The sequence below is a fragment of the Patagioenas fasciata genome, chromosome 11 (genome assembly GCF_037038585.1).
Source record: "Patagioenas fasciata isolate bPatFas1 chromosome 11, bPatFas1.hap1, whole genome shotgun sequence".
NCBI classification, from domain to species: Eukaryota; Metazoa; Chordata; class Aves; order Columbiformes; family Columbidae; genus Patagioenas; species Patagioenas fasciata.
The window spans coordinates 19,844,122-19,856,053 of NC_092530.1; the positions used below are offsets into that span (position 1 = coordinate 19,844,122).

Sequence of the window (11,932 nt, forward strand, 5' to 3'; positions counted from 1 at the left end):
TGACAATTCATGGTTAAAAAGATATGACAAATATAAGGTCAGAGCTAAACATTCAGATATTGTCACTAGGCTTTTAGCTCAGCAATAATTTTTGTCACATAATTTAAGATGCCAAAAATGTGCTACAATATTTGCAAATTATGTACTGGCAAGTGATTACATAAGTTAGATGTAAAACATGGCCAGATCTCAAACAAAAAAAATCCCAGGGTATTTTTGATACATCAACAGCAGTTGTGCTTTAACATATGCGTATCTGAACCTCACTGAGAATTGTAATGGTTTTCTTTCTGTTGCTGATTTTATTGACAGAATACTGTGGATTTACAGTGGAACTGTAGATCCTACAGTGATACGGCTTGTGGAAAGAAATAATTTACATCCAGACTTGTTAAGTGGTTGGGTTTTCTTAAATGTTTGTTTCAAGTACAACAGAACCGAATTTCAGAGGGTCACTGAGTGGGAACATAAAGTGAAACACAATAAAGATTTTTGACCCAATCCCCCATCTTCCATGCCTTAGTCTAAATCTGTCACTTTAAAATATACCCATGAATACAGTTAAACAGCAGTAACTGCTACAAAAATGCCAATAAGCAAGTGACCATTGCCTCTGAGGCAGCTGCAGATCCTCCATCAAGCTCTATGCCACACTGATACTAGATAAAGCATCTCCATGATTCACCAGGAGAATACCATTTACCCACTTATCATTAAAATTCTACAGATTACGTCAAAATAAAGACTACAAATCTTTTGTTTACAAGCGTATTTTGAAAGACATCTAAAATTTGTATTTCACAGGATTAATTTGTAAATCAGTGCCACTTAAATCAAGATGGTTACAAGACAGTACTTGCATAGACCTCCATCTACCATGTAAGTCAGTTTTTTTTAGAGCAGCAAGCAATATGTCTATTTTTATCAGAGACTGCCCTTAAACATTTTCACACAATCTTTTGTGATGAAAATTCAATCCTGATGGTAGTGACTGGGCTCTACTACGTCCTAAAAGATTAAGACAAGATCACTGCACACAGTTTTTACTCACATATGTTGACATTCAAAATAAAAACAATGAGAAAAATTAAATCCAAAATGCAATTAGTAATAATTAGAAAACACAAAACATGGATCTTTGATGCACCTGCTTCAGGATGCAGAAAAAGTCTTTTTAATAATATATTGCCTAAATACAATGCTTCTTTTTTAATGCTTTAGCTACTGAATATTTATATGCAGAAGTGACCTACTATATTGCTGAATAAATTTTTATGCTACTACAAGGGAAAAGAGTTATTCTTTCACGGAACCTATTTTTATTTTAATCTTGTGCTTCCATTATGAAATAACTAACACATTTTTGCCTGTCCCTGTTCTGCATTGCACATAAGGATGCATCACATGTGTCAAGGAAAAAAGCTAATAATCCACAAATCATTAGCAGGCTTCATACTGGATACAGAAATTGGATTTTAAAATCAGTCCTTCACAAATTCTATATCCTACACAACCTCACACATCACAGAAGAATGATTACATTGGTATTATTGAACCCTCTGCACAAATGCAGCCCATAACAAAGAGCAACAGAATGAGTATTTGATAGACCAGGAGTACAGGATTGTCAGAGATGGATAAGGTACCACAATGGGCAGTCTCATATCCAAAACAATAAACCAACTATTCATAATCCACAGGGAAAGCCCCAAAATGAACAAACAAAAAAACCCCATAGAATTAATTCACTCAATATTCTGGAAAGCCACTACTACTTGTGAACAAAAGATGCTAGACCTCTCATTAATATTTTGTTCTAACACATTACTCCAAATGATCCATTTTCAGCAACTACTCCAGCAGCAAATGAATACAGAAGTACATCAGAGATAAACCAGAATATAACAAATGTCAAACGCAGTTTTGTTTTCTAGGAACTGTAAAGAAAAATGTCTCCAAGTTTGTTTCACTAAAAGACTGGGTAAATCCAGGCTCACAATCATGGTATCTAAGCATTTCCCAACACGGTGAATACATTAATCTCAGACATGCACACTGCACACACATCCCTTGCACCCGCACTTGTAACCATCCTCCTGCTGCACTGGGAAGAAGGACCGATCAGAACACCCCAGGTAATAAAGCTTCACTGCAAAGGATTTGACAGCCTTGAAGGTACAAACCAAACACAGCATGGAGCTCTTATTCCTCAGAGAGCAAATACATAGCTTCCCTCATCTTGCACACCCTATTCCAGGCACTGTGTGCACACACACAAATTACAGAATCATAAAATTGCAAGTCCTCATCCTTATGACACGTATAGACAGACACAGAACGCAACACCTAACTCCCTGGGAATGCCGCCCTCCCACCCTTGCACGCACACAGAAAGCACAACCTTTCCCTCGCTGCACACACACAGACTGGAACCTCTGTCCTCGCTGCACGCAGGGAGCCCCGCTCTCCCCGCAGCACACACGGCGCCCCTCCCCACGGCAGACACACACACACAGAGCACAATAACCCTCCCGCTGCACACACTCACATGCACACACGGCCGAGGGTTCAATCGGGGCCCCTCGCCCCGCACAGCCCTGCCTGGGCACACACAGCGGCAGCTCCCTGCGCAGCCGCACGTTGCTGGGGTACCCTCGCCTCCCACCTCCTCGGGCACACCGCAGGAGCACCCCTACCTTTGCACACACAGAAGAAATCAGGTACCCCCCATGCACAGCCTGCCAGCACAGACCCGCAGAGCAGGAACGCTCCCCGCGGAAGCACACACAGCAAAAGTAACCCCCCCAAGGCACGCAGAGGGGGAGCACTCCCCACTGCACACCCCAGATCCTCCAGCACCCCGTCCCACTGCATGAAGGGGGAGCCCCCTCATTGTCCCGTCCGCCCCCCAACAAAAAAAAAAACAAACCGTAGAGCCTTCTCACTACTCCCCATCGCCCTCACGCAGCGAGTGGCCCTGCTCCTCCCCACTGCCACCACAGTAGCCCCCACACGCACCCCAAGAGCCCCACGGCCTCCACTGTGGGGGCTCCTTAGTGCTTCTCCCCACTGCCACCACACCAGCCCCTCGCTACATATTCCCCATTGCCACCGCAGCATGTGTCCCTCACTGCTCCCCCCAAGTGTCACCACAGCAGAGCCCCCCGCTGCATCCTCCCCATTGTCCCCACTGGGACAATCTCGAGTCCCCAGTGCCACCCCAACAGGCTGTTCCCACACTATCCCCACCAACTGACGCCACAGCCCGCACCCCCCTACAGCCCCCCGGGTCACCGCAGGAGATCCCTTCACTGCATCCCCACCGCAGCAGGGCCCTCGCACCGCCCCACTACCAACACAGGGCCCCTTCCCCACTGCTCGCCACCAACTGCCACCGCAACGGGGACACCCCCCCACAACCCTCCCAGCCGGGACCCCATCCGCCCCGCACTAACCCCGCAGCCGGGCGCCCTCAGCAGAAGGCCCTGTCACCCCTCACAGTCAGAGCCCCTCTACCTGCTTGCGTGGTGTCGCTGAGGTCGTAGCCGCTGCCGGGGAAGTCGCGCAGCTTCCTCCCGCTGAGGCAGAGGATGCCCGAGCTGCCCGCCTCCTCCAGGGCCCGGTCCAGGCTGCGCACCGTGTGTGGCTGCGGCAGAGTGGCCGCGCCCCAGTGCGGCCCGGCCGAGAAGGAGAGAGTGAGATGAGCGGGGATCCCGGGGATCCCCAGCCCCCCCGCGCCGTTGCCGTTGCTGCCGCCGTTGCCGCTGCCACCGCCCCCCTGCCCGGCCGCCATCTTCGCGCGGCGCAGACCAGCCCCACAATAACAACAACCGGGGCCGCCACTGCGCAGGCGCCACCAAACCCGCAGGGGGTGGAGGGGGGCCGAGAGAGTAAGGGGGGGCCCGCTGGCGGAGGGGGCGTGGCTCCTGCGCGCCCCTCGGCCGCTCTCACCAATCCACGGCGGTGTGGAGCGAAGGGGGCGTGGTTCCGCTGCTCCCCAGTGGCCTTCCCCACCAATGGGGTGTGGTTCCCCGAGGGGATGCTCGCCAGTGAGGGGCGGGGCAGGTTGTGGCACGCGTGCCGCGCGTGGGCGCTCCGTGGGGTGCGCGCCGCCGCCGGCGGGAGCGGTCGCGGTGCGCACCCGGGAGGTACCGGCATGGCGAGCAGGGCCTGCCGGGGAGCCTGGCAGCGGGGTGCCGCTTGCAGCCGGGCTGGGAGCGGGCGGGGGTCAGTGTGTTCCGGGAGAACGCAGCTGCTGGAGGGCGATGCAGGACACCCGCAAAACAGAGACGACGTTTATTTGTCACAGAAAACCACAGCGCCGGTGAAACGGCATCACTTCCCGGGAGCAGGGCAGCCTCGCCTGCCGGAGGCATGGCAAATAGGCTATTTTCACTCTAAGTCAGCCGGTGGGCAGCGTTCAGGTTTACTGTTGTATCTATGGCAACGTAGATGATCGATTGTTTCACGGGTTAAAAAGTCGCCTAAACCAGATGCACCAGAGCATCACCTCTGTTGAAAGCTAGTAACGAGTGCCTGTTAATAACTGCAGATCCTCATTAGTGGCACAAAAACAACAACAACAACAAACAAACAACCCCCCAAACAAAAAAAGCAAAATCCCCCAGAAGAAACAAACGGACTGAACCAGGAATCTCCTATAGCAGAACAAAGGGAATAGGAGTAAGGTTGTCACCCTAAAATGGGCTAAGAAACATTCACAAAAGCCTCAAAGACGCTAATGCGCTTGACTCAAAATGCGAAAGCAGAGTGGTGAAGCACAAATTAGAAGGTGGCTGCAATGTCCAAGGCCCTGTTATATTAATGAAATGCTACACAATTTCTGGAATACTGTATGGATGAATAATTAGCTCTATTACTATGTAATCTGTACTTGTTAGGTGCTGCATATTTATCTGTCAAAAGAGACTCTGGAGCCATAATTAGGAAATGCTAAGGAAAGACTCGTAGACCCACATTTTAATGCAATTGCTGCGGGTTTGATAAGCAAAATCTGCTTTTATTCTTTGATCCTCTTGAAGGCCTTTAAATGGGCAATTTTCTTTTGCATGCATGTATCATGACTAATTTGAGGATCTAAGGGAAATTCCTTCTATAAGCAGTACAGAAGAGACTAGCCTTCAGTCAGCAATATGTCAGTGAGAGACAGCTGAGCCATTATTAGTCAAAAGAGGAACAGCTCTGTAATATTCTGTGGGTGATATCTGGACGAAATTCAATAGAACCAAATTAGTCAGGATCAGTAAGAAGGTACTGAAGAGTGAAGGGTTTAATCCTTTGGTGCAGTATTGTATGGACTTTGGGCTCACTGTGTCATTGCAAATAGATTGGCTTTCCAACAAAAGAGGCCTATGTGCAAAATGCATGTGTAGTGGGGGAAGGGCTCCCATTGTCACCTGCAAATATTGTGGCTGTCTGCTTCATTTAACCTTAGCTGTGGAAACTTTTGTGGGCTGTGGGATTAAAGCTTACAGATGAATATCTACCAATCAGCCTGTCTGGGACAGAGCCTCTGCTCTTGCCCTGAAAAAGCTAATTGTTCCCTGGATTCACAGCAGGAAAATCAGACAAACCTGCATAAACACTGCTGACTACTGCCCTGGGCCGGGTTTCCAGCCAGAGAGGGTGGAGATTGAATAAACTCACAGACTGATGTTGGGCCAAGTGTGTACAATGATTTTGCCTGCAGATGTGGAACTGGAGGTACAGTGGCTCTGCAGCTGGCAGGAGTGAAGCAGAGCAGCAGCCAGGACCAGCTCGGGTAACTAAATATTATTAAATGTTAGAAATAGTTGCTCTGAGTTTACAAAGCAGGCACCTTGGCACACGGCCAGCTCTGAGATGCAGCTTTGCTGCCCTCCCTGTAAACCACATCCCACAGCCACTTGCTATTTAGAGCCAAACTGATCTCTGTGATGTTAGACAGAGAAAGCGGCTCAGCTTGCTTTGTAAGAAATAGGTCTGACAAATTATCAGAGAACTCAAAACACTATTTAGTCACGCTGGAGTTCTCACGTATGAGCGGCCTTTTTATCTTTACAAACTACTCACTCTGTCTGTAAGTGTTCCTACTGAGAAGCAAACCAAGCACTCCTAGTCTTCTCAGGCACATGCTCACATCTTCAGATGCATTAAAATGTCCAATGCAATAGGCTAGAAGCAATGTCTGAGACATTTTCTAACAGCTAACCAAAAATCCTTGATTTGCAAAGTGCCTTAAACAAATTGCTGCTTCTTGAGGCAAAAAAAGCTTGGGAATTGATTGCACATTTCTGTGTTATAGCTACATGCAGATTTACCTGTGGAGGTCATTTATCACCTCAAATAGCTGCACAATCAGAACAGATGTCTGGAATGCTAAAGGCTAATTTATTTTATTTATATTGTATTTCACAGCCTTTCAACAATTCTTTTTCCCCATGCCCCCCACTGCCATTTCTTTTTCATCTTACAAGCAAAACCAGAGTCACTAGTCTAGTAGCAGAAGCCTTCCAAAACCAACGTTCTTTTCATAATAAGTAGTAAGTCGTAGCTGTGCCATCCCTCAGTTTCTAGTATAAAACAGAGATGATAACATTTTCTTATTTATTAAAGCAGTTAAGATAAGTACAGGAAGAGGCGGAAACATTCCGATGTAATAAGACTGTGCAAGGCAAACGTATTTTCCTGCTGACACACCGCAGACAGAGTCTATGTTTCAGGAGTCTGAAAGCCACTGAAAATCTCCCACTTCCATGAAGAGTTTCCACTTCGAAAATCTTTGTGGTTACCCACATCCGCTGTAGATGAGATAAGAACTCATAAAGATATGACATCAACAAACTTCAAGAGGTAGCATTAATGTCTAGAGGAATGAGATCTAGATAAGGCTTTGATCTATCTAACTTTCAACAGGAATTGAAAGACGTGGTTACTCACAAGCCTTGCAATGACATAGTCCTTGGCATGGTTAGCCCAAGTGATGCAAGGTACAATAGCTGTGTGTCCATCCTGCTGTTCTGCCTGTGCTGCTTCCACACCTCTTCCGACCGCTGCTCAGCAGCATCTCTTGCAGCTCCATATTTCCCCAGAGCACTGCCTTCTGGAGAGAGCCAGACAGGTTCATCTGTACTGGAAATGTCAGTATAAAATTGATTACGAGAGTAGGGAACGCAAGAGTGGAGTCCCTTATCTCTCCTGAGTACACTGCAGGCTGTGTCCCAGGTCAGATCAGTGCATGTGATAAGAACATCAAAGCTCAGTAACAAAGCCCAGATGCTGCCTGGGGTGTCATGCAGTGAAATGCTTCCTCAACACCTCCACCCGACTTGCAGACTTCTGCCAGGCAAGGCAAGCTCTGGACATCTGAGGCCAAGCAACAGGGATTGCCAAAAGCAGAGACACCCCTGAAGCATTCAGAGTCTCGAGTTCAATACTTGAGCTGAATACAAAGTAGATCTTTGTCAGTCTAGATTGCCATTTGCTGTGGGATGTCAGCACTGACCTTTTTTGTGTCCTTTAGAGACTTTCTTGCTTTAAGCAATTAAACACCAGAGCTTTCATAATGTTCTTACTATGCTTCTTTATGAGTAGCCTCAGTACTCCTACATATGTGAAGTACTGAGATAACACATTCACTGTTATTTCAGCACTCAAATGATCCTTGTGCCTTCCCCTTGATTACTCTTCAATTCCTTCTCACTAATTTTGCCTATCAGTGCATGCTCTATTCCCAATTGATACTGCTTTTCTTCTTCAAGAAGACCTGCAAGTATCCACAGCCTCACACACGGAGTTAAAATAACCAGATTCAAGATTCATACTAAAATGACATCTTGTGGCCCACTTTGAAAGCAAAGCAAGCAAACAATACGTTTCTAGTTAGGTCAAAAGGCAAATGCCACACTGTCCATGCTAAAACATAGTGATTTATCTGAATCACCATTTTGAAAGAGCTAGAAATAGCTCAAAATGCTCCAAGATCTGATGCTTGGGCAGAAAAGAACCAAGTAGGATTCCGTCTAGTTGCTTTGGTGAGCAGTGTCTGTTCTTAAAAGTATTTTTGTACAGATGACAATAAGGCAGCAGATCCATTAATGAGAAGATTCCTGGTACCTATTTCATTGGGAGCATCTGATTAATCGTACAACTGGCAATGTTTCATTGAGCACCAGAAAACACATTTCTGATGGCAGTGGGGAAGGTGTCCTCTATTCTGGAAGATGTAATTTCAAGTACCACTTATTCCAGTTACATGCACTGGAAAGACCTCCTCATGGTGCTGCAGAGGCCTTTATCCTTAACAGGTCATCCTAGTGTGATTCTAACAGGATTTTCCCTTCTATGCTATTTTGAATACCTCGTTTGCCAGGCAGTCTCATACTTGCCTTGCTTGTTTCTTGGTAAAATTAAAGATGCAACCCTTTCAATGAAGTCTTAGTTTAATATTGAGAGACCCTGAGAAGCACCATGAGCTAAAACTACTCCTTCAGCACAATCACAAGCACAGAAGCGTGGTGTATCTGTGTATCTCAGTTCACTGGGATGTAGCTAGGCTGATATGGATTGTGCTGAAGCTACCAGCCCTCCTGTCATCCTGCACATCTGTGTGTTGAGTCTAAGCTCATGCCATTGCAATTATCTTTTATCAACTATGTCATGCATTTCACAAACCAGATCTCTGATACATAAAAGATGGTCTAAGATAAGGAGTAACTGTTATCACCTTGTCCTAGATAACTGCACACAGGATGATCAATTGCATTTGGCTTCAATACAAATGTCAAATCATCCTGCAGACCTCAAGATCTAAAGGTGCATTTTTATGGGATGACTTTAAGGAAGTTCTGCATAGTCCAGAGATATGACTAGGTGTGTAAGAAGCAAATAATGGAATTTGTCATTAACTGTTAACAAGAAGTGGTTGATCTGTCAGTGAACAGTTATTTTCACTGAGCAGAATGCATTGATATATGCACCTCAGCCACTTTATTGCATCCAGACAGAAGTTCTGTATAAAAACTGAAGCATTATTATAATTGTAGCTCACATTCCGGGAATGGGTAATGCAGAGAAATATCGGCATAATCTGGACTTTTCTCAAAAAGCCTAAACCGTTTTGTTCTCTTCCATCTTCTCAAGAAGATGATTTACAAGTAGTAATATATGGTTAAAAGGCCATGTTCAGCATCTAACAATAAAACATAAGCTCTTTGGTGGTGGCACACCAATTTCGGAGCAAGTTAACAAAGCTGTACTGCTGCCGGTGTTCCTCATTAAGAACTAAGAACAACGCTCTGTAATTCTCACCAACTATAAGACCTAAACACCCCCCCTTGTGGGCAAAATACAAAACACTACAAAAGTGATCTGACTTTTGGCCCATTGAAATAAGCAATTGTTTATGCTTTGAGCAATTCTGATACAGAATGGAATACTTCCATACACATAGATACAAATGTATGCATTCAGATGCTAAACATTTTCCTTGACACATATTCGTACAGCCACTCAGGCTTAATTCCCAAGAAAAAACATTTATTTGCAACTGTATCATGTAGTTTTGGGTCCACTCCACTGAAAGTGAACAGTCATATTCTTTGCTATCTTGTATTAAATAACTGTGATATGAGGTATCCCTGGGAACAACAGAGAAAGTGGTCAGCACTAGTTTTAAGACACATATTTCTATATCATGGGATAAGATTTATTACAGCAACGAATCATCACAAGTTATCTAACATGCAGAAAATTCACTAAATCTACTAAGAGACTGAGAAAACATTTCAGATAATACAAGTGTCTGAATGCTGGCATGTGTTCCCTTCTCCCACTGACTTCTATTTTTATTTGCTTTTAGCTAAAAGTCTTCTAGGGTTCCTTGGGGTTTGATCACATGACAAGAAGAGCACCTGATAAATTGCAAGGCTCAGTGCCGCCAAATAACACTTGTTTATGAAAAAGTTCATCATGTATGTGCCCTCCTGGGAAGGGATATCTGGCACTTTTTGCAGAGGATCCCCAGTTTCGTTTGAGAGCTCAGCTTGATAGCTCATTGCCACAGTATATTTAGCCAATGCACACCAGTTCTAGTGAAATTAAATATATATATATATTTTTTAATAATCATACTTTAACCTTTATGAAGTCACATTACTGACATTCCTTTCTTAGGATGCAGGGTCAAGTCTGTCTTCCTGACACCTGCAGCCCTCTCCGGTACAGGAGAATTGTGCTTTAGAGGAGATTTTGGCTCTTGAGGCCTTTTCACCACCTCCAGAATGTGTCACCTACATTGTTAGTGTGAGAAATTACTCACAACTGACTTAATGGTAGTGCTTAGACATACTAAGTAAATGGGACACTTGCCAAGGCATTAAGAGGTCACAGACTGGCAGTTGTGTGATGAGAGTGCATATCAGCTTGTACTGCCCAGATGCAGAAGTATGGTTTGTAAAGGTTTTATCACTGTTGTCAAAGCTATGCTCCTAGAGAAAAACTGATAATCAAATCTGGTGAAGTGGAATTTGCTGCAAAAGCTGTGTGGTAGCTCAATAAAGAACACTGTCATTTGAAAATACCTGCTATTTTGGAAGATCATATTTCAAACTCTGTCTTTGTCTTGTCTCAAATGTTTGTTTCACTGAACATGATCACATGGAAACACTATTGGAAATCTCTCATCTGTTTCAGATTTTCTGAAGATACAAACACACATGATTTTGCAGAAAGCTACAAAACCTTTCAATACACTGTCCTCACAGCAGGACCAACTCCAGCTTCTTTCCAGTGCGAAAACCTGGGTCATTCAAGACCCTACTGTGCCCAAAGAGGACTCCAGAATCTCCTTTAGGGTCCGGGCCAGTGCTGCTTCACAGCCAGCTCCAGGACACCTCCCAGAGCCCTTCTCCAAGACCCTCATCAGGTGCTAGGAAATGACACTGCTATGGGCCTCCTTTCTCTGTCCATTGCTGAAGGCCCGGCTTACATGGACACTTCCAGGCTTTTACCAGCAGTCACAGCTTCCCTAGCTACTCCAACTAAATTGCTGGGAAATGTTCAAGATTCCATTTGAAGAAAAGCTCTTGGACTAGGGATGCATTAGACCCAGGGCTCCCCAAAGAGCAGCGGCACCTCCAGAAAACCTTGCACATCACAGAAAATTGCAAGTGGGTTATCATGACCTTAGTTCCTAATATTTTACATTAAAGAGTTTTAATGATCATCTTTAGTGTCAATGCAAAAGACAGCTGAGATTATTTGTTGCTCTCTACACCATATTCAGTTCTTTTCTTTCATGAGAGAACAATTACATAGACCAACACTTTCAGAAGCACTTGATCTTGTTAGGAGCTCTACACATACCAAGAGGCAATCTGTGCACTGCTTCGTTTGTGTGTAGAACTTTCTCTCCCATTTGAAGTGTAAGCTGGGAAAAATAAACTGTCTTGAAAACACAAGGAACTGTCTTGAAAACACAGAACATGCAGACTTTGTTCTGAGTTTTATGTGGCCTCTATTAATATTATATATATGGTTTGGAAAATTATTTCAGAGCATTTATTATATATAAATTTTAGAGGAAAATATGCTATTCACCTAATGCACAGTAGCCCTTTGGAAAGGGAGTGATTCTCCCAATTCTTTTACATTTTGTTTGGGTTCGTTTTGTTTGTTTTGTTTTCATCTGGCTTTAAAATCAGAGGAAGATGGTTTAGCTCACATATTGTACTCAGACTGCACCAGTACCATAACTAATGTGAAAAAGACTGAAAGATCCCCTGAAGAATCTGTGTTCTGAGTGGTTGGGGTGGTGCAGAAAGACAAATCCCAAATTAATGCTTGTTTCTGAAGAAGCTCACAAATAAAAAAGAAGTCCATGACTGAATGCAAGCCAAGGGTACCTCCTGTTTTACTTACCCTGTTTGTCTAG

At 44.7% G+C, this 11,932-nt stretch overlaps 1 protein-coding gene across 4 annotated transcripts in view; it reads right to left on the reverse strand.

Moving 5' to 3' along the window:
- Window positions 1–3,829, reverse strand: part of LRCH2 (leucine rich repeats and calponin homology domain containing 2) — a 48,008-nt gene extending 44,179 nt beyond the window's left edge. For all 4 annotated transcript variants that reach the window (XM_065846101.2, XM_065846100.2, XM_065846099.2 and 1 more), the window contains exon 1: window positions 3,517–3,829. In XM_065846101.2, coding sequence (XP_065702173.1) covers window positions 3,517–3,793 — 277 coding nt within the window. In that variant the 5' untranslated portion in view covers window positions 3,794–3,829. The remainder of the gene's footprint in view (window positions 1–3,516) is intronic.
- Window positions 3,830–11,932: the final 8,103 nt, after the last annotated feature.